General features: G+C 56.2%; 3 protein-coding genes across 3 annotated transcripts; 2 read left to right on the top strand and 1 right to left on the bottom strand.

Annotated features, from left to right (window-relative positions):
* Nucleotides 1-3,259: 3,259 nt before the first annotated feature.
* LOC121152361 (magnesium transporter protein 1-like) lies at nt 3,260-6,098 on the bottom strand. The gene is made up of 2 exons (XM_040974415.1): nt 6,045-6,098; nt 3,260-4,379 (listed from the first exon to the last, which is right to left on the bottom strand). The coding sequence occupies exon 2, from the start codon at nt 4,362-4,364 to the stop codon at nt 3,363-3,365; it is 1,002 nt and encodes a 333-aa protein (XP_040830349.1). The 5' UTR covers nt 4,365-4,379; nt 6,045-6,098; the 3' UTR covers nt 3,260-3,362.
* Nucleotides 6,099-6,793: 695 nt separating this feature from the next.
* Nucleotides 6,794-10,438, top strand: TEKT2 (tektin 2). Its single transcript, XM_040974416.1, has 9 exons — nt 6,794-7,028; nt 7,115-7,240; nt 7,392-7,597; nt 8,679-8,822; nt 9,163-9,277; nt 9,469-9,576; nt 9,694-9,837; nt 10,000-10,079; nt 10,225-10,438. Exons 1-9 carry the CDS (start codon nt 6,873-6,875, stop codon nt 10,436-10,438), a joined length of 1,293 nt encoding a protein of 430 aa, XP_040830350.1. The 5' UTR covers nt 6,794-6,872.
* A 19-nt stretch (nt 10,439-10,457) lies between these two features.
* Nucleotides 10,458-16,190, top strand: ADPRS (ADP-ribosylserine hydrolase). Its single transcript, XM_040974041.1, has 7 exons — nt 10,458-10,483; nt 10,834-11,246; nt 13,090-13,186; nt 14,095-14,302; nt 14,386-14,570; nt 14,760-14,860; nt 15,314-16,190. The coding sequence occupies exons 1-7, from the start codon at nt 10,458-10,460 to the stop codon at nt 15,604-15,606; spliced, it is 1,323 nt and encodes a 440-aa protein (XP_040829975.1). The 3' UTR covers nt 15,607-16,190.
* The last annotated feature ends 1,666 nt before the right edge of the window (nt 16,191-17,856 follow it).

Consider the following 17,856-nt stretch of genomic DNA (forward strand, 5'->3'; position numbering starts at 1 on the left):
AAAATAAATCTTTTTTTAAAAGTAAGAATATGCTCCAGAGGGCTGACATTCTGACTAGCTGTCTGATATGCCAGCATCCCATATGGTTCCCATTTCAAGTCCTAACTACTCCAGTTCTGATCCAACTTCCTGCAAATACACCTGGGAAAGCAGCAGAAGGAGTCTTAAATTCTTGGGCCCCTGCATTCACATGGAAGACTCAGATGAAGTTCCAGGCTCCTGGATTCAACCTGACCCAGCCTGAGTCACTATGGTCGTTTGGGGAGTGAAGCAGTGGATGGAAGATCTTTCTCTGTATCTCCCTTTATGTAGTTCTTTCAAATAAACACATCTGGGCCAGCAAGGGACACCGACTGCCCTATTAGACGATGGAAAACAGAACCTGTTGGACAATTCACCTGGGCAAGCTTTGCAGCATGTTCCTGGGTCTGTGGATGCATTAAGGTGGACTTTATTAACCGGTAGATCTTAGAAAGATGTTCTCAACCCTGGTACAGTAAAACTGACAACATCTCAGAACTATGACAGCCACTCAAGTAACATCCTCAGAACACTCTTCCCCTCCTCAAGGTCTCTAAGGCTTCGTTAAAGGACTGCCCCCCACTGCCAGGTGCTGATATAGTTTGATCAGCAAGGAGCAGCCCCTTCCCCCATCCCCTCCCCCGTGGGCACTACAAAAGAAAACAAAGCAAAAACAAAACAAAACAAAAAACTTTCATCTCACCCACCTGCTTCCACACTTGACCCTCCCCACCCTAATCAGAGGCTCACATGGGCATGCAGCCCTCTCAACTACATATACGCAATATTAAAAACAAAAAGTTAGAAACACAAATATGCTCTAGTAGACGGATTGGGTCAACAATGACGTCAGAGTTAATTCCTCCAAACTCCGCAGGGATAGGGAGCTGAGAGTAGCCATGTGGAAGCCTCGGTTCCAGTGTTCCAGGTGTGTTAGCCTTTGGCACTTTGTCCTAAGCTGGGAAGACCTGGTGACCCTTGCAGGTGTTGTTAGGAAATGAGTGAGATTGGGGCCGTGGCTGAAGCTGCTGCTTGGGATTCTCACAGTTCCATCCTCCCTTCCAGCTTCCTGCCAAGGTGTACCCTGGGAAGCTTCCTGCAAGGGCCCTGCGGCCCTGGATGCTGCAGCCCTCCCTCTCTTCTCTCTCCTTCTGTCATGTTCCCTTTCAAATAAATACTTTAAAAAATTATTATTGGGGGTCTGACTTGGTAGCGTAGTGGTTAAAGTAAGTCCTTGCCTTGCATGTGACAGGATCCCCATGTGGGTACCAGTTCATGTCCTGGCTGCTCCACTTTCCATCCAGCTCCCTGCTTGTGGCCTGGGAAAGCAGCAGAGGATGACCTAAAGCTTTGGGACCCTGTACCCACGTGGGAGATCTGGAGGAGGTTCCTGGCTCCTGGTTTCAGATAGGCTTAGTCACTGCGGCTGGGTGGGGAGTGAATCAGGAAAAGGGAGATCTTTCTCTCTGTATCTCCTTCACTCTGTATATCTGCCTTTCAAAAAAATTAACTTTTAGGGCCTGGTGCTCTGGCCTAGCAGCTAAAGTCCTCACCTTGCACACGCCAGGATCCCATATGGACACAGGTTCTAATCCCGGCAGCTCCGCTTCCCATCCAGCTCCCTGCCTGTGGCCTGGGAAGGCAGTGGAGGATGGCCCAAAGCCTTGGAACTCTGCACCCACGTGGGAGACCTGGAAGAGGATCTGGACTCCTGGCTTCAGATCAGTGCAGCCCTGACCATTGTGGTCACTTGAGGAGTGAATCATCAGACAGATCTTTCTCTCTGTCTCTCCTCCTCTCTGTATATATCTGACTTTGCAATAAAAATACATAAATCTTTTAGAAAATAAATTTTTAAATATATTGTGAGCCATTATGATGAATGCATCATTTCTAAAGTCAAGAAAGATTTTTGCTGAGCCACTGAGCCAGCACCCAGCCTGCCCAGCCTGCCGCCATCCCTGACTTTCACTACTGCAAGTGCAGGAGCCTAATCTGGTGTAGCTCCATCCTGGCTCCCAATAATGCCAGTGGGTGCTATAGCTTGGCCCAGCCCAGCCTGGCCCCCGAGCCACCCACACACATACTGCACCTTGCCTGACCTGGCCTGGCCCACCCCCAGCCCTGACTCTTGTGCTCACGGGTGGGAGCTCTAGCCTTGTACAGGAGTTCCCGAAGTTCCCCCACCAGGCTCACTCCCAGCCCAGATCTCCTATGTGTCAGCAAGTGCTAGGCTCCTGCCCAGCATAGTCTGCCCCAGGTCCCAGCCTTTGCATGTGCTGGCAGGTGCACATCGGCCCTCACCAGGTACAACTGTCATGCAACCCAGGAGGCTCTGCAGTCCCACAGGAATGAACCCACAAATTCTCTAAAGAATCTGCCACCAGGGCCCGGTACAATTAGCCTAGTGGCTAAAGCCCTTGCCTTGCACGTGCCAGGATCCCATATGAGCACCTGCTCTAATCCTGGCATCCCTGCTTCCCATCCAGCTCCCTGCTTGCAGCCTGGGATGCCAACATCCCATCTGGGTGCTGGTTCATGTCCTAGCTGCTCCATTTGCTACCTAGTTCCCTACTTATGGCCTGCAAAAGTAGCAGAAGATGGCTAAGGTCCTTGGGTCCCTGCACTCCTGTGGGAGACTCGGAGGAAGCTCCTGTCCCCTGGTTTTAGATCAACCCAGCTCTGACAATGTGGCCACTTTGGGAGTGAACCAGAAGATAGAAGGTCTCACTGTCTCTCTCTCCCTATCTCTCTTTCTGAAACTCTAAGTAACATAAATCTTTTTTTAGAAAAAAATTTTGAATAATACACTTCACTAACAGGTAAATCTAAAATTAACAGGAAAATTAGGCCCGGTGCCGTGGTCTAGCAGCTAAAGTCCTTGCCTTACACGCGCTGGGATCCCATATGGACACCAGTTCTAATCCCAGCAGCTCTACTTCCCATCCAGCTCCCTGCTTGTGGCCTGGGAAGGCAGTCGAGGATGGCCCGAAGCCTTGGGACCCTGCATGGGAGACCTGGAAGTTCCTGGCTCCTGGTTTCGGATCGGCATAGCACCAGCTGTTGCGCTTACTGGGGGAGTGAATCATCGGACGGAAGATCTTCCTTTCTGTCTCTCCTCTCTGTATATCTGACTTTGCAATAAAAATAAATTAAATGTTTAAAAAAAATTAATTTACCAGGAAGAAAAACTAAGACCACAGGCTGCACAAGCATAATGCTTGGACAAAGCTTGAAGGTTTGTGATTTATTTCAATCAAGACATTTTGTGTTCCTTGGGAGGGATCGTGTCTCCCATGATTTCCAATGCCTTGTTCCACTCTGTGACTCGTTTTTCCTTTTTAATCCATGGTAAAACCGTACGGATAGTCAGCTTGCTTAAACTTAAACAAAGAGAGCAAGCAGCCGAAGAAGATCACGATGAGGCCCATCCCAGTCACACACATCGCCGTCGTCTTGACGGCGCCCCAGCGACACGTGGCAGCTTTATCCAAAAGCACCATGCCCAGGGTGACGCACATGTTGAGCAGAGAGACGAGGTACGTTTCTGGGATAAACTGTACGGAACTCCTCCAGGCAACGTAACGCATCCGTCTTGTGTAACGGTCCCATTCGCCAAATGACGCCCCTCGGATCTGAACCCACATTAGGCCGGATGTCATCACGATCACAAAATGCAGAGCCACAACTGCCCAGAAGACGTTGCTGCAGAGCAGCTTTCGACTGCGGCGACAGGACAGCACACAGCCGCCCAGCAGGACCAAAAGCACCCCCGCTGTGATGCGGCCGTAGGGTACAGGCTGTCTGATGGCGATGTTCACCTTCACTTTCTTGGCCACCCACTCGGCTATTTGCTCGGCCGTGATGCCCTTTTCACCCACGTGAAGGATGTCATCTGTGGACAGTATCCTTTTGTCAGGAAAGTAGAAGAACTTGGGGACACTTCTCACTTGGAACCTTTGAAAGACCTCAGGGCTCTCCCTGTAATCCACTAAAGCGAAGAACACTTTGGTTGTAAAGGCACTGGGGTGCTGCCAGGAGCTGACCAGGAGCTGAAATGCTTTGGCAGCCTGCGTGCACAGGGAACACATCATGAGCTTATCACCCATGGTGAACAGCACAATCATAGAGTAGTTGCTTGGCGCTTGTAACACGTAGTGATGAAACATGCTGGTACTCATTCTGATGACCCCCTCTTTCTTGGCCTTATGCGTCAGGTAGTTCACCTTCATGGTTAGAGCTTTCTTCCCTCGCGGGTTGTGCATGGAAGCCTCACAAGCCATGAATGCCAGGACTAACACCGCAATCAGAGGTACACGCCCAAGCCATCGCACTACCACCATACTTGCTACTTGTTTCTGGTGGAAAACATTTAAAAACACGGGAGTCAAAGTTGTGTGTGTTTTTCCAGCCATTGTTGTCCAAGATCTGGCCTGCCCCCATCCCTGTTCCCATTAAGCATAGTGAAGGAGCTACACCACAGACTACTGCGCATGTCTGCTAGATGAGACGTGGTCGGAGGAGTGGAGAAGGCCAGGGAACCTGTGTTAGACGAACCTCAGCCTTCCGGAATTCAGGCTGGGGGTGCGGCCTGCCTGCTGGACAGCCCCTGCCTCCACCACACAGCACCTGCAGCTCCTCAGAGGCCAACCCCTGCTTCCTGCCGGGTAGCAAGGTGTGAAAGCTGAGGGCCAATTTTCCCTCATCTGTTACACCTGAGCTTGACCTCAGGGTCAAGGCTGCCCAGGTGTGACTCCATTGGTCAGTTCTGTGTTCCTGACCCCATTCTTCACTGCCCTGTGTCTCACCTGGAAGACCCCCATGGAAGGCCATCTACCTGGGTGTCCATCCTGCTTCTCTCTTTCTCCCTCTCTTCTTCCCCCTTGCCTCTTCCTCTCTCATATGAAAAGGAGAGACAGACTTCCCATCCCATCCACTGGTTCACACTCCAACTGCCTGCAATGGTGGGACTGGGTCGGGTCAAAGCCAAGAGACAGGAACCTGGAAGGGAAGCACAGCAGGGGCACGAACCCCCAAAGCGTTCCCACAACAGCTTGGGCCTCTTAAGCCTGACATTTCCACTCCTAAGTCAGACCCTCTGTCCTCTCCAACATACAGTCCTGCCCACAGCCACATAACAGTTTTCAAGATCCAATGTGAACATTTCCCGAGGCACAGACAGCACTGAGCCGGCAGACATGGGTGAGTTTTTCCTCTTTTTTGAAGAAGTGGTAGAGGCACTGACTGGGCTGTGGTGCAGCACGTTAAACTTCTGCTTGCTAAGCCAACACCCCCTGTTAGAGCACCAGTTCTAGTCCTGGTTGCTCTGTTTCCTGTTCAACTCCCTGCTAATGTGCCTGGGAAGACAGCAGGAGATGGCCACCGCATGGGGCATGGGAGCCCCTAATGAAGTAGCTGGGGACAGACCAACCCTGGCTACTGCGGGCATTTAGGAAATGAATGGACAGATGGAATCAGCCTCTCTCTCTCTCTCTCTCTCTCTCTCTCTCTCTCTCTCTCTTTCTGTCTCTCTGTGTCTTCCCCCCCCCAATATTCTCTCCCATCATCCTGCCTTGTAAGTAAATACATCTTAGAATAAATAACAACAAAAAGAGAAATTATTGGATTTTGAAGGTTGCTTCTAAGACCTCAGTTCGCTGCCCTAGGAATGAGCAATTCCTGACTCCCTTCAAGAATGTGAGGATGGTGGGAGGGAGATGGGAGCAATGTGTGACTAACGCTAGCCCACCCCACCCCACCCCCCGAGAATATTCGCCTCTGAAAGGTGCCCTGCACTTGGCCGGCGCGCCTGAACAGAAAACTCGCTTTTCCTAAGTCCCAGTCCCATCTACCATCACGGTGACAGAACTTTTCTCAAAACGCAGATGTTTCATTCGTAGAGGCAGGAGGTGCTAGTCTCCCGGCCCAGCTCCTCCCGCCTGGGACCCTGGGCTGTCCACTCCCCCTCTCCCCCCCAGACCACCCACCCCACCCCAGGCGGGTCCCCGCTGCCTGGTTCCTACCCTACAGGCTTTTGTGGACGCTGTACCGCAAGCCCACGCTGCGGTTGCCAAGGTAAACATAGGGCCTGGCTCCGTGCGCACTGGGAAGGGCGGTTGCCTAGCAACAGGCGTGCCAAACAGGCAAGGAGCTGGGCGAGGGGGGCGCCCGGCGCGCGAGCCTGAAAGGAGGTAAGGGGCCAGGGCGGCGGGGACCCAGGGGCGCGGCCTGCCTCCCTCGCTGCCCGGCTCCCTCCGCCTCCCACCTCGGAGCCAGGGCGTGCTCCCACGGCGGGGAGGGGCCGGGCGCAGCGCGGGACTGGGCTCCTGCTCCCCCAACCTAGGGCGATGCAAGCCAGGGAGGCGTTTCCCGCTCCAGCCCGCTCCGTCCCGCAAAGCTTCGGGCATGAAAGAACTGGGTGTTTTGATCCCTTAGAGCCCTCGAGGCCCAACTCCCATCCCCCCTTTCCCGAGGGAGCAAGAAAAACAAGCTCGGGGACCTGTGTTTGCTGGCAGCCCGAGTGGGAACTGGAGTCGGACTCTTCCCTTGCCAGCCACGCCGTCTTCCACACACATTAGGCCCCAGGGGCTACCTCCTTGCCCTGTGCCAGGCCCCCACGATGCAGCCAGGGTAGGTGGGTGAGATGAGGAAGGGGACCTAGAGCTGTCTCCAAGGAGACCTCTTGCAGACGTCTCTTAAGGCGTCCAGCGGAGGGCGCCATCGAGCCAGGAGGCTTCTGGTGGCTGGGAGTCTATAGGCCAGTTTCCTCCCATCTTCCCCCACCCGCAGGTGGTGCTGCCTTGGACCAGGCTTTGGGGAGGGTTTGAGACGCTTCGGACCCCTTTGTGGCCATGGCCACCCTGAGCACCAAGCCCAGCCAGCGCTTCCGGCTGTCCGACTGGAACACCAACAGTTACCTGCTGTCCACCAACGCCGAGCGGCAGCGGGATGCTTCGCACCAGATCCGCCAGGAGGCCCGGGTCCTCCGCAATGATACCAACAACCAGGTTGGGGTGACAGAGCCCTGGCAAGTGGGCCGAAAGGCAAGGGGAAAAGGGCTCCCCCAAGCCACCAACACCCCTGCTTCTTCTAGACCCTTTGGGATGAGCATGACAACCGGACTCGGCTGGCAGAGAGGATCGACACGGTCAACCGCTGGAAGGAGTTGCTGGACAAGTGTCTGACGGACTTAGACGCCGAGATCGCTGCCCTGGCGAAGGCACAGCAGGGGCTGGGTGCCGGGACATTGCAGAGACCCCCTCCTGCCCTCCATCTAAGGCCCTCACTGTCCCCTCTCCCCAAAGCCAGGCTGGAGTAACTCCACCACAGATGGACTCACCACCAGCCTCCCTGACCTTTCTTTATTCCAGATGAAGGAATCAGCAGAGCAAAACCTGCAGGCCAAGAACCTCCCGCTGGATGTGGCCATTGAGTGTCTGACCCTGCGGGAGAGCCGGCGAGACATCGACGTGGTGATGGACCCAGTGGACGATGAGCTGCGCAAAGAGGTGGAGGTCATTGAGGCCACCAAGAAGGCCCTGCAGCACAAGATTGGCCAGGCCTTTGAGCAGCTCTGGTAAGGCAGGGGGAGATGGCGGCACCTGCTGCCAGGGCTCATGGGCCCCAGGGACCTTGGGCCTTAAACATGGGGACTGAGCCAGCAGTTACAGGATACCGCGTGCCTGCGTTCAGCACCCTCCCCTGGAGCCTGGAGCCTGATGCCAGCTCCTGCCAGAGCAGACCTCAAGAGGCAGTGGTAATGGCGCAGGCAATGGGACTGCTGCCAGCTACATGGGAGATCTGCCCATGAGTTCCTTGTCTCAGCCTTGGTCCTTGGTCCAGTCCCAGATCCTATCTGGGAATGAACCAGGAGATAGAAGATCCCATTTTCTGCATCTCACACAGAAGTACATTTAAAAATGTATTTTTATTTGAAAGACTGATTAAAAAAATAAAAATAGCAACAACAAAAAAAGAAAGGCTGATTTTATAGAGAAGCAGAGACAAAGAACTTCCATCCACCGGCTCACTTCCCAAGTGGCCACAAAGGCCAGAGCTGAACCAACCCAAGCCAGGAGCTTCTTCCAAGTCTCTCATGGGTGCAGGAGCCCAAGGACGCAGGCCATCCTCCACTGCCTTCCCAGACCCTAAGCAGGGAGTTGCACTGGAAGTGAAGCAACCAGGACTTGAACCAGTGCCCATATGGGATGCTAACCCTGCAGGCAGAGGATTAGCATGCTATTCCTACCATACCAACACCCATAAATACATTTTTTTTTAATGTGGAGCACAGTTATGGAAGATAATAAGCAACTAGCTGGCTTCTACACACCACTCATGTTTATATCCACGGGCAAATCCACCCTTTGGCGGTAGCACTTGAACATTGCCCGGACAGTGTCCGGGTCTCAAGACATTTGTCAGGGCCCTGCACTAGGCGTCACGACCAACCGATCAGAAGCCTGTCCACTACCACCCCGAGTATCTTACTGTGTGAGGGTCTGGGTTAGTCTCTGGGGTTGTGGCTACCCCCCCACACACACACACACACAAGTCCCCAGAGACGAGTATCCGCCCTCGCATGTCACCACTCTGTCCATAGGAAGCTCACCCAGCTGTGTCTCAGCTGCAACCCCAGCCCCTCCTCTCCCTCTCAGCCTCCTGCAGGAAGTCCGACAGCAGCTCGGCTCCGACCATCGGGGCAAGATGGAGACGCTGGAGATCGACAGGGGCTGTCTCTCTCTCAACCTCAATTCTCCAAACATCTCTCTGAAGATCAACCCAACCCGTGTCCCTAAGGAGTAAGAAGGCAATTTCCATCAGTCTCCTACAGGGCAGGTGGCTAGGTTAGGGTCCTTCGAGCTCCTTTGACCCACCAGTCAGTCAGATGTCTCCCCTCACCCGGGACTTCCCCTCAAACACGCTCCTTTCCAAACTCCTGAGAAGCCTGGCCTGCGGCATGGCCTCGCCCGTGTGCCAGGCCACCCCGTTCCTGACCACAGCCCACAGGTGTCTGAGACGTCCTCGCCCTCTTAATGAGCTGTCGGTCGTATTTGTGCTGGGATCTTGCTTTTCTAAGAGGCAAGAACCGGGAAGAGGGACTTTAGACCCCACCCGCCTTAGTATTTCCTGCCACCACAGCTCCACCACACTGCAGGAGTGGGATGAGTTCAGCCAGTTCAACAAGGACCGAGCGGAGGCTGAGATGAAGGCAGCCACAGAGCTGAGGGAGGCCATCGTCTTAACGATTGCTGAGGTAACCAGGCTGCCCGCCCCACCTGTGCCCACCTGCTCCATCTGCTGCCCACCTGCCCCACCTGCTCCCGCACAGCTGGGGGCAGCCTTTGACCCCTATGAAGCAAGTAGCACCCTTTTCCCACACCTTCAAGATGGCCCTGTGCTGAGGGATCCTCCTCCCCTCTCCCTGCCTTCTCCTGGATCCGTCAGACCAACAATGAACTCGAAGCCCAGAGGGTAGCAACAGAATTCACCTTCAGGAAGCGGCTGCGCGAGATGGAGAGAGTGTACAGTGAACTCAGATGGCAGGAGAAGAATGTGAGCCTCCTGGGCTTTGGGGGGAGGGGGGGAGGGGGCAGAGGCCTGGCAGTGAGAAGCCCTGGGCTGGGGTCACCCTGGCCAGTCCAGCGGCAGAGGCCACCCTGTCCCCGGCAGACCCTGGAGGAGATCACTGAGCTGCAGGCGGACATCCGGCACTTGGAGGAGGATCTGCGCAGGAAGCTGCTGAACCTCAAGCTGGCCCACACCCGGCTGGAGGCCAGAACCTACCGGCCCAACGTGGAGCTCTGCCGGGACCAGGTGCTGGGGGCTTCAGGGACGGGGACATAGTTCTTCAGTACTACCTCCCAGTACAGACCCAGGGGAGGAGGACAAGGGGACTGGCCAGGGGCAGCAACCACAGGCTGCAAGACAGCACAGCTGGCCTGGAATTCACACACACACCTGCCTCTTGGCCTGCAGGCCCAGTATGGCCTCACAGACGAGGTTCACCAATTGGAGGCGACCATCGCCGCCCTGAAGCAGAAGCTGGCACAGGCACAGTACGTTTGGGGACACACCACCACCGGGGGAGCCTCCTGGCTCTCTTGGGCTGTGGTCCTGCCTACGGGCTAAGGAGGGGAGGGGTTCACCTGGACCCTCCCAGGCTCATGCAGGAATGCTGGGCTGAAATGCCCCCCTCTGTAGGGATGCTCTGGATGCCCTATTCAAGCACCTGGCCCGGCTGCAGGCTGACATCACTTGCAAGGCCAACTCTATGCTGCTGGACACCAAGTGCCTGGACACGCGACGCAAGCTGACTGTGCCGGCCGAGAAGTTTGTGCCCGAGGTGGACACCTTCACCCGGACCACAAACCGCACTCTAAGTCCGCTTAAAAGATGCCAGCTGGAGCTGGCCTAGCTTCCAGGGACGAGGGAGGATGGGAAGGCTAGGCGAGACAGGGAGGTCGGGGCAGAGGATGAATTTAATAAAGACTGCTGTTTCCAGACCAGATTGTTCTGTTACCCTTCCCACACCCACTGCGAGTCCACACCCTCCTGCATGTGATGGGGGTGCTGGGTACACATCGTCTTCCCACACTATGTGTTCCAGATCCAGTTCCTTCCTATTGCTACCCCCGCCAGGGAGCCAGCCTCTAGGTAGCTTTAGCTCTGCCCCTCTGGTGCCCAGGATGGCACTTGAGGGAGAGAAGAGGGAGGAGAGGGGAGCATGGCCCAAGCCTGAGCTAGGGCTGCCGATTCTGAATTGTATGTCCAAAGCATGTGGCCTGAGTGACCCCGCGGGGTCTGGCTCAGTGCCTACTACTCGCGTCGGGAACCTAAGAGTGTCCAGCCAGTTGGCGAGGACAGAGAAGCAGAAGCGAAGCAGCGGCGGACCCCGGCTGCGGGTCGCCGCGACTCCAAGCCGCTGGGTGGCGCTGTGGGCCGGGGAGCGCCGCCAGAACCCCGGGAAAGCAGCAGCGCCGGCGGCGACACCGGAAGTGGAGGGTTGTCCAGCGCGCGAACGGCGGCGGCAATGGCGGCTGGCTGCGGTGGGGCCGGCCCGGCCCGCTCTCTCTCGCGCTTCCGAGGCTGTCTGGCTGGAGCGCTGCTCGGGGACTGCGTGGGCGCTGTCTACGAGGCGCACGACACCGTCCACCTGACGTCAGTGCTGCGTCACGTCCAGAGCCTGGAGCCGGACCCGGACGCGCCGGGCAGTGCGCGGACAGGTGGGCGGGGCCGGCGCACGTGGTGGACGCGGGGACACTGCGCGGACACGGAGGGAGGGACGGAGGGAAGGACGCGGGGCCGCCGCGCCTGTCGGAGACAGTGTCGGGCGGAGACGCCGCGGCAGTCGGGGAGGGCGTCGGGCGAGCCACGTCCGAGCTCCGCCTTCCCGGGTCTCCGCGACAGCGTCCTCCGCCGTGCGGGCCGCAGATCGGGACGTGGTGTCCACCCCGAGCCGGTTCACGCGCCCTGCCCACAGCGGGGAGGGTCCTTCCTCCTCAGCGCTGAGCCTGCGTCCCTAAGGTGTGGCACCCGGCACCTGTCCACGCTGTGCCTGCCCTGCTCTGCCCGGGAGGTCAGCAAGAATGTCCTTCGTAGAAGGATCGCACCCTTAGTCCTGGGGAGAAGTCAGTGTCGGCTCCTGGAGCGACGTTGTCAGCCCAGAGGGGGACATGGAAAATGAGCATACGGAATGGTTTGGCCTGAAAGCGAAGGGGCGATGAGCAGCGATTGCTGTGGTGGAGGCCAGAGGCATAATGGGGAATCTTTAAAATTTCTGGCTTTCATGCTAAGATGAACGAATGTGTTATGGCTGGACAGTGTTTTTAGAACCCTTTCGATGTGATAGAAAAGCCAACTTGTAATGGGCCCACGCAAAGGGGCCTGTTCTGGTCCAGTTCCCTGCTGATACACCTGGGGAAGCAACCGAAGAAGGCCCAAGTGTTTGGGTCTCTGCTACCGGTGTAGGAGATGGTGGGTGGAGTCCAGACGCCTGAGTTTCTGCCAGGCCCAGTCCTGGCCACTGCAGCTGTGTGGGACATGAACTTGCCCCTGGAAGATCTCTCTCCCTCTGTCTGGCCCTCTCTCTTTAACTCTACCTTTCAAATAAATAAACGTGTGTGTGTTTGTCTGCTTAAATGGCCTACACAGAAAGAAATCATGTCAGTAGACATAACTGCCCTCGAGTGAGAGTGTAGCTGTGGATGGGGCCAGCTAAGAAAAGAAAGGAGAAAGTGGGCTTTGGAGCTGGGATGTACCAAGTGGGGTGCAGTAGGGGTGGGGAGAGGGGGGCTCTGTGGAGGGTTCTGCACCCTTTTCCATAACCGTGCCTTCCTCCACGTGAAAAGTCACAATCCATGATGCTCCTGGCAGTGCCAGGGCAGCATGCACAGGCCGACAGAGGAAAAGGAAATGCAGAGTAGGGGCCAGTCCTGGAGGGACTGCTCTGAGATGGGTGCTGAGGGTGTATGGGCAGCAGATGGCCATTGAGAGGAGAGTGGGGTGGGGGGGGGAAGTGACCTGCTCAAGGGAGGAATTTTGTTTTCAAGTTGAGAGAGAGATCTTCCACCTGCTGGTTTACTCTCCCAAGTGCCAATCCCAGGAGCCAGGAACTAAACCCTGGTGTCCCACAAACGTGGTAGGGACCAAGGACCTGAACCATCACGTGCTGCCACCCAGGGGAAGCTGGAGACAGAAGGGAGCCCAGCCTTGATCAGGCATCCTGAGTGCCATCTTAGCACTGTGCCAAGTGCCTGCTGTCTTCCAGAAAATTCCCTGGCTGTTCATCTATGCTGGCTGAGAGGTGTGGATATGATTGGGAGGGTGGTGCCCTGTGGGCTGGAGCCATGGCATTGCCAGCCCTGGAGAGGGTGGGAGGTCTTTATGCGGGAGCCAGCAAGACACGGCAGTTGGTGAACGTTTGCGAGTCTCAGGGCTGGTTAACTGGAGGAGCTTGGCGTCCCACTGCCCCAGGGTACTGAAGGACATGATGCTAAGAGGCAGCAAGCAGCAGGGGGGCTTTATCCCAGAGCCCTGTGCTCGCCCTCACCCATCCTCTGTCCACAGAAGCCTTGTACTACACAGATGACACGGCCATGGCCAGGGCGCTGGTACAGTCCCTGCTGGCCAAGGAGGCCTTCGACGAGGTGGACATGGCTCACAGGTGAGGGGCTGGGGAACAGCAGGTGGGCAGAGCCCCCTTGGCTAGAGGGATGTCTGCATGACTAGGACACCACCCCCAGCCCAGCAGGCCTCCGTTCCTCAGACTGACCCAGCCTCCCAAGCTAAAACAACAGTGCCACCATTGCCACTGATGTGTGCCACAGCCGCCTCCTAAAACACGTGTCCCGTGTGGGCACCGGATTGAGTCCCAGCTGCTCTGTTTCCATCCAGCTGCCCACTAACGCACCTGGGAAAGCAACAGAGGATGGCCCACGTGCTTGTGGGAGACCTGGATGAAGCTCCTGGCCTCAGCCTGGCCCAGCCCCAGCCATCGTAGCCAGCTGGGGAGTGAACCAACTGACGGAGGGTCTCTATGCCTCTCCCTCTCTGTGTAACTCTGCCTTTCAAATAACGTGTTTTGTTTGTTTGTTTGTTTGTTTTGATTTTTTTTTTTTTAAGAAAATCAGTACTTCTGGCATCAATTCCTCAGGTCCCCCTACTGCCTCTTTTTGCAAACCAATCAGATTTCTCTTGTAATCATGAGGAATAGCTTCCTCCTTTTAAACAGATTTCTTATTTACATGAAAAGCAGAATTACAGGTAGAGATTTTCTATTTACTGATTCACTCCCCAAGTGGTTGAAATGGGCTGGGTAAGACCAATGCCAGGACCCTGGGACTTTTTCCAGGTCTCCCACATGGATGACAGGGGTTGTGCACTTGAGCCATCTTCTGCTGCCTTCCCAGGTAACATGAGCAGGAAGCTAAATGAGAGAGGTGGAACAGTCAGGACCAAACCAGCTCTCACATGGGATGCCGGTGCTGCAAACGGCAGCTTAACTGGCTGTGCTGCAGCGCTGGCCCCGAGGGGAATCTTAAACCCCAGTTGTGGCTTTCTTCTCTCCCCTAGGTTTGCTGAAGAGTACAAGAAAGACCCTGACCGGGGCTATGGGGCTGGCGTCATCACCGTCTTTAAGAAACTCCTGAACCCCAAGTGTCGTGATGTCTATGAGCCTGCCCGTGCCCAGTTTAATGGGAAGGGCTCCTATGGCAATGGGGGTGCCATGCGGGTAGCTGGCATTCCCCTGGCCTATAGCAACACCCAGGATGTGCAGAAGGTACCCCGGGGCGGGCCGCCCTCAGGGTTCCGCGTGCTCTGCTGCCACGGGGGCCCTGGGACAGCACCTCTTCTTCTCCCTAGTTTGCCCGGCTCTCGGCCCAGCTGACCCACGCCTCCTCCCTGGGTTACAATGGGGCCATCCTCCAGGCCCTGGCCGTGCACCTGGCTCTGCAGGGGGAGTTCTCCAGGGAGCACTTCCTCGAGCAACTCCTGGGCCACATGGAGGGGCTGGAAGGGGATGCCCAGGCTGTCCTGGATGCCAGGGAGTAAGTCGGGGCTGGAGGTGGGGCTGATAGGGGCTGGGGAGGGCAGGGAGCCCCTTGAGTGGGTTTGGAGCCTCTCGGGGTAGCAGAGAACAAGATGACCTGCTCTTACCTAACGCCCCCGCCAGCCCCTGGTTCCCTGGCAGGAACCTGCAGGCTGTCTTCCCTGACCCTGCCTCCCCCTCCCCCTAGGCTGGGCATGGAGGAACGGCCATTCTCCAGCCGACTGAAGAAAATTGGAGAGCTGCTGGGCCAGGACTCGGTGACCAGAGAGGAGGTGGTATCTGAACTAGGTGGGTGTACCCTGCCCAAGGCTTATCCCCTAACACTGTTTTCCTTTAGGGTGGCCTCAGGCCTTGGGGGCGCTGAGGGTGTGAGCGCATGGCATCCCTGCCATCATACCTCTGTCTGGCTGCCAGGCTCCATGGCATCCTTGGCAGGGAGCAGCAGCAGCTGGCCTGCAGTGTTTATGCCAGGGCTGGCAGTGGGCACTCTGACCATCCCCCACAGTCTCACTCTATCCTCTCAGCAGCCCCTCTGGGGGCTGTCTACATTGAGGAATTGAACCTAGAAATAGAAATCCCCGTGATGAGGTAGCTTGCCCAGTCGCACAGCCCTGACCATGGTGGGGTCAGGCGTTCCAATCAGAGTCCAGGTCTGTGGTCTAACTTGCACCCCTGCTTTCAGCTGAGCAAATGGGAGGAAACCAGGGGTGTGGGGCAAGTTAAACCCATGGCTTCCTGCAGGCAATGGCATTGCCGCTTTTGAATCCGTGCCCACCGCCATCTACTGCTTCCTGCGCTGCATGGAGCCTGACCCCGAGATCCCGCCTGCTTTCAACAGTCTCCAGAGAACTCTGATCTACTCCATCTCACTCGGTGGGGACACAGACACCATTGCCACCATGGCTGGGGCCATTGCCGGGGCCTATTATGGGATGGATCAGGTGCCAGAGAGCTGGCAGCAGAGCTGCGAGGGCTACCAGGAGACAGACGTCCTGGCCCAGAGCCTGCACCGGGTCTTCCAGAAGAGTCTGTGAATGCCACAGCTGCTGGATTCTGCCGTGTCCCCTGGGACCAACTCCCGCCTCGAAAGTCCTGAGGTCCTGAAGGCCTGGCTGCGCTGGCCGAGTATGTGCTGGGACACTTCCTGGAACCCTCAGCAGAGGCCTGGGCCACCAGCTCCTCAGACATGGGAAGCGCCAGGCAAGTCTTATTTGAGGGAATTACTGAGGCCATTTTCCTTTTGCATCCAGGACATGGAATTTGGGGAGGTGCAGTGACATCAGTTCTCCAAGCTGGATTGTTACAAACTTGCCAGAAGCCTGTTCTTGCTGGGGTCAGTTGCTGAGCAGTAGGTTGGATCAAAGGCTGGGTACCATGTCCAGCCATCAAGTCCATGCCTGACCCTTGGCCATCCTGGGCTTGGCTAACAGCCTCTGGTGCAAATCACAGCAATAAACAGGCCCCAGCAAATCCTGTCCTTATTTGCTATGGTTCTCTTCTGTCCTGAATGCCTCCCCACTCCCACCACAGCAGCCTGACCTCTGGAGCCTAGTGGCACCATCTGCACTGGGCCCCCAGGGTAGAGAGCCAAATCCTGCGCTCCTTCCCACTGGCTGCATCCTTCAGTCAAGAAGGCCCTGGCAGGCATGCCATGTCACTTCCTGCTGAAGATCACTCCAGTGAGCCTGGGCAGCTATGCCAAGGCAGAGGGCAGGACCAAGCCAGGTTGTCCCCAAGCAGGACCCAGCTCTGGCAGGGTCAGAATAGGAACCGAGTAGGAGGCCACCCTTCTTACAACAGATGGGCAGCCCCTCTGGTGCCTCCCATTGTGTCTCAGGACGCAAGCAAAGGGCCTGCCCTGGGACAGCACTCACTTTGAAGAAAAGAGAAGGAAGAGGAAGGGCTGCCTCCCTCTGCTGCAAGGATGTTCTGTGTCTGGAGGTTTTGCCAGGGAGCCTAGTGTGCCCAGCTCTGCGGCTGCCCTGAGGGTTCCCAGCGGCTGGGGTGGGGTCGTTCAGGTCCACTAACCAATCCCCAAGGCCAGGCCTCGCTGCTGAGCATGATAGCTGGTGAGCTGATTGGTGGGTCCGCCTGGGACGGCTCCCCCAGCCCTGGCAGAGTGGGGCCAGTCAACAGCCCCACCCTCGGGAGTAAGAACGCACAATTTCATTCATAATTCATCTCAGATGTTGAAACTTGGCCCTCAGGCCTGAGCCAGCTGTCATGCTCCACTGCCCCCAAGATCCTGCAGGAATGTTCCAGCAAAACTCAGTCCTGTTCCTCTCCCCTTGCTCCAACCAGTGCAGGCCTTGGAGCTCCCAGTGTGCCCAATGGTGCCTGCTTGCTGCAGAGCCCAGGCAGCCAAGGAGCATGAGACATTTCTAAGGTGGGGGTGGCAGAGCCCTGGGCTGGCTGGGGAGTTGGTGAGGAATGTGACACCCCCGGCAGGGGTACTGGTACTTGAGCCACCCCCAGAGGGCTCTTGGGACAATGGCCCGAGGCTGACCTGCCTCTGCACCTACGCCAGACCCAGCACAGCACCCTTTTGTACAACAGGTTTTATTGAAGTTGCGTCAATACAGTCATATTGTTTTTCTTTTCAGAAGTCCTGTTTCCTTTGATTTCCAAGTGCATTTTTTTCCCCAAATCTTGCGTGACACAGAAGTATGTGGAGAACGAAGCTTCCTCTACCAATCACTAGTGGAAAACATTTGAACTTTAGCCTTTAAAAAAGAAATTAGGAACTAGAGTATAAAAATGCACAAAGTAATGCAGTTCTCATAGTTCCCACCTGACACTGTTTGTCCAAGCCAGTCCGTTAAGTGAACACCTGCAGCTCAAATCCCAGAAACATCTCAGAAATGCCAGCCACCCTTCCTCAGGGCTCCGGGAGTCAAGCTCGGCTCCTGTTTTGTTCTGTCTTGTTTGGGGGTGGGGGTGGGGTGTCCCATCAAGAGGCAGTTAATTTCTGCCCATCCAGATTCTTCTCTGACATGGGGCTGTGGTGGCTTTGACCCGGAAAGGTGGTGGCTGAGCAAAGGTGCCCCATCAGGTGTAGCTGGAGCCTTCAGCTGCTTTTCCCAGGCAATAAGGAAAAGGAAATGCACGCTGGGCCCCAGCTGGAGGCTGTCCCTCAGGCATCACTGGCAAATCTGGGCTTTTTCCTCAACAGAGTGAAACTGTTGAAATGGTGTCCTTTGTCTGGAGAAGTCTTGGGCATGAGAGGAGCACTGGCACGTAGCCTCAGGGGACCACAGCTCAGCTGGGCACCCATCAGCAGCCAG

The sequence above is a fragment of the Ochotona curzoniae genome, unplaced genomic scaffold (assembly GCF_017591425.1).
Source record: "Ochotona curzoniae isolate NIBS_2020 unplaced genomic scaffold, NIBS_Ocur_1.0 contig_2404, whole genome shotgun sequence".
Classification (NCBI taxonomy): Eukaryota; Metazoa; Chordata; class Mammalia; order Lagomorpha; family Ochotonidae; genus Ochotona; species Ochotona curzoniae.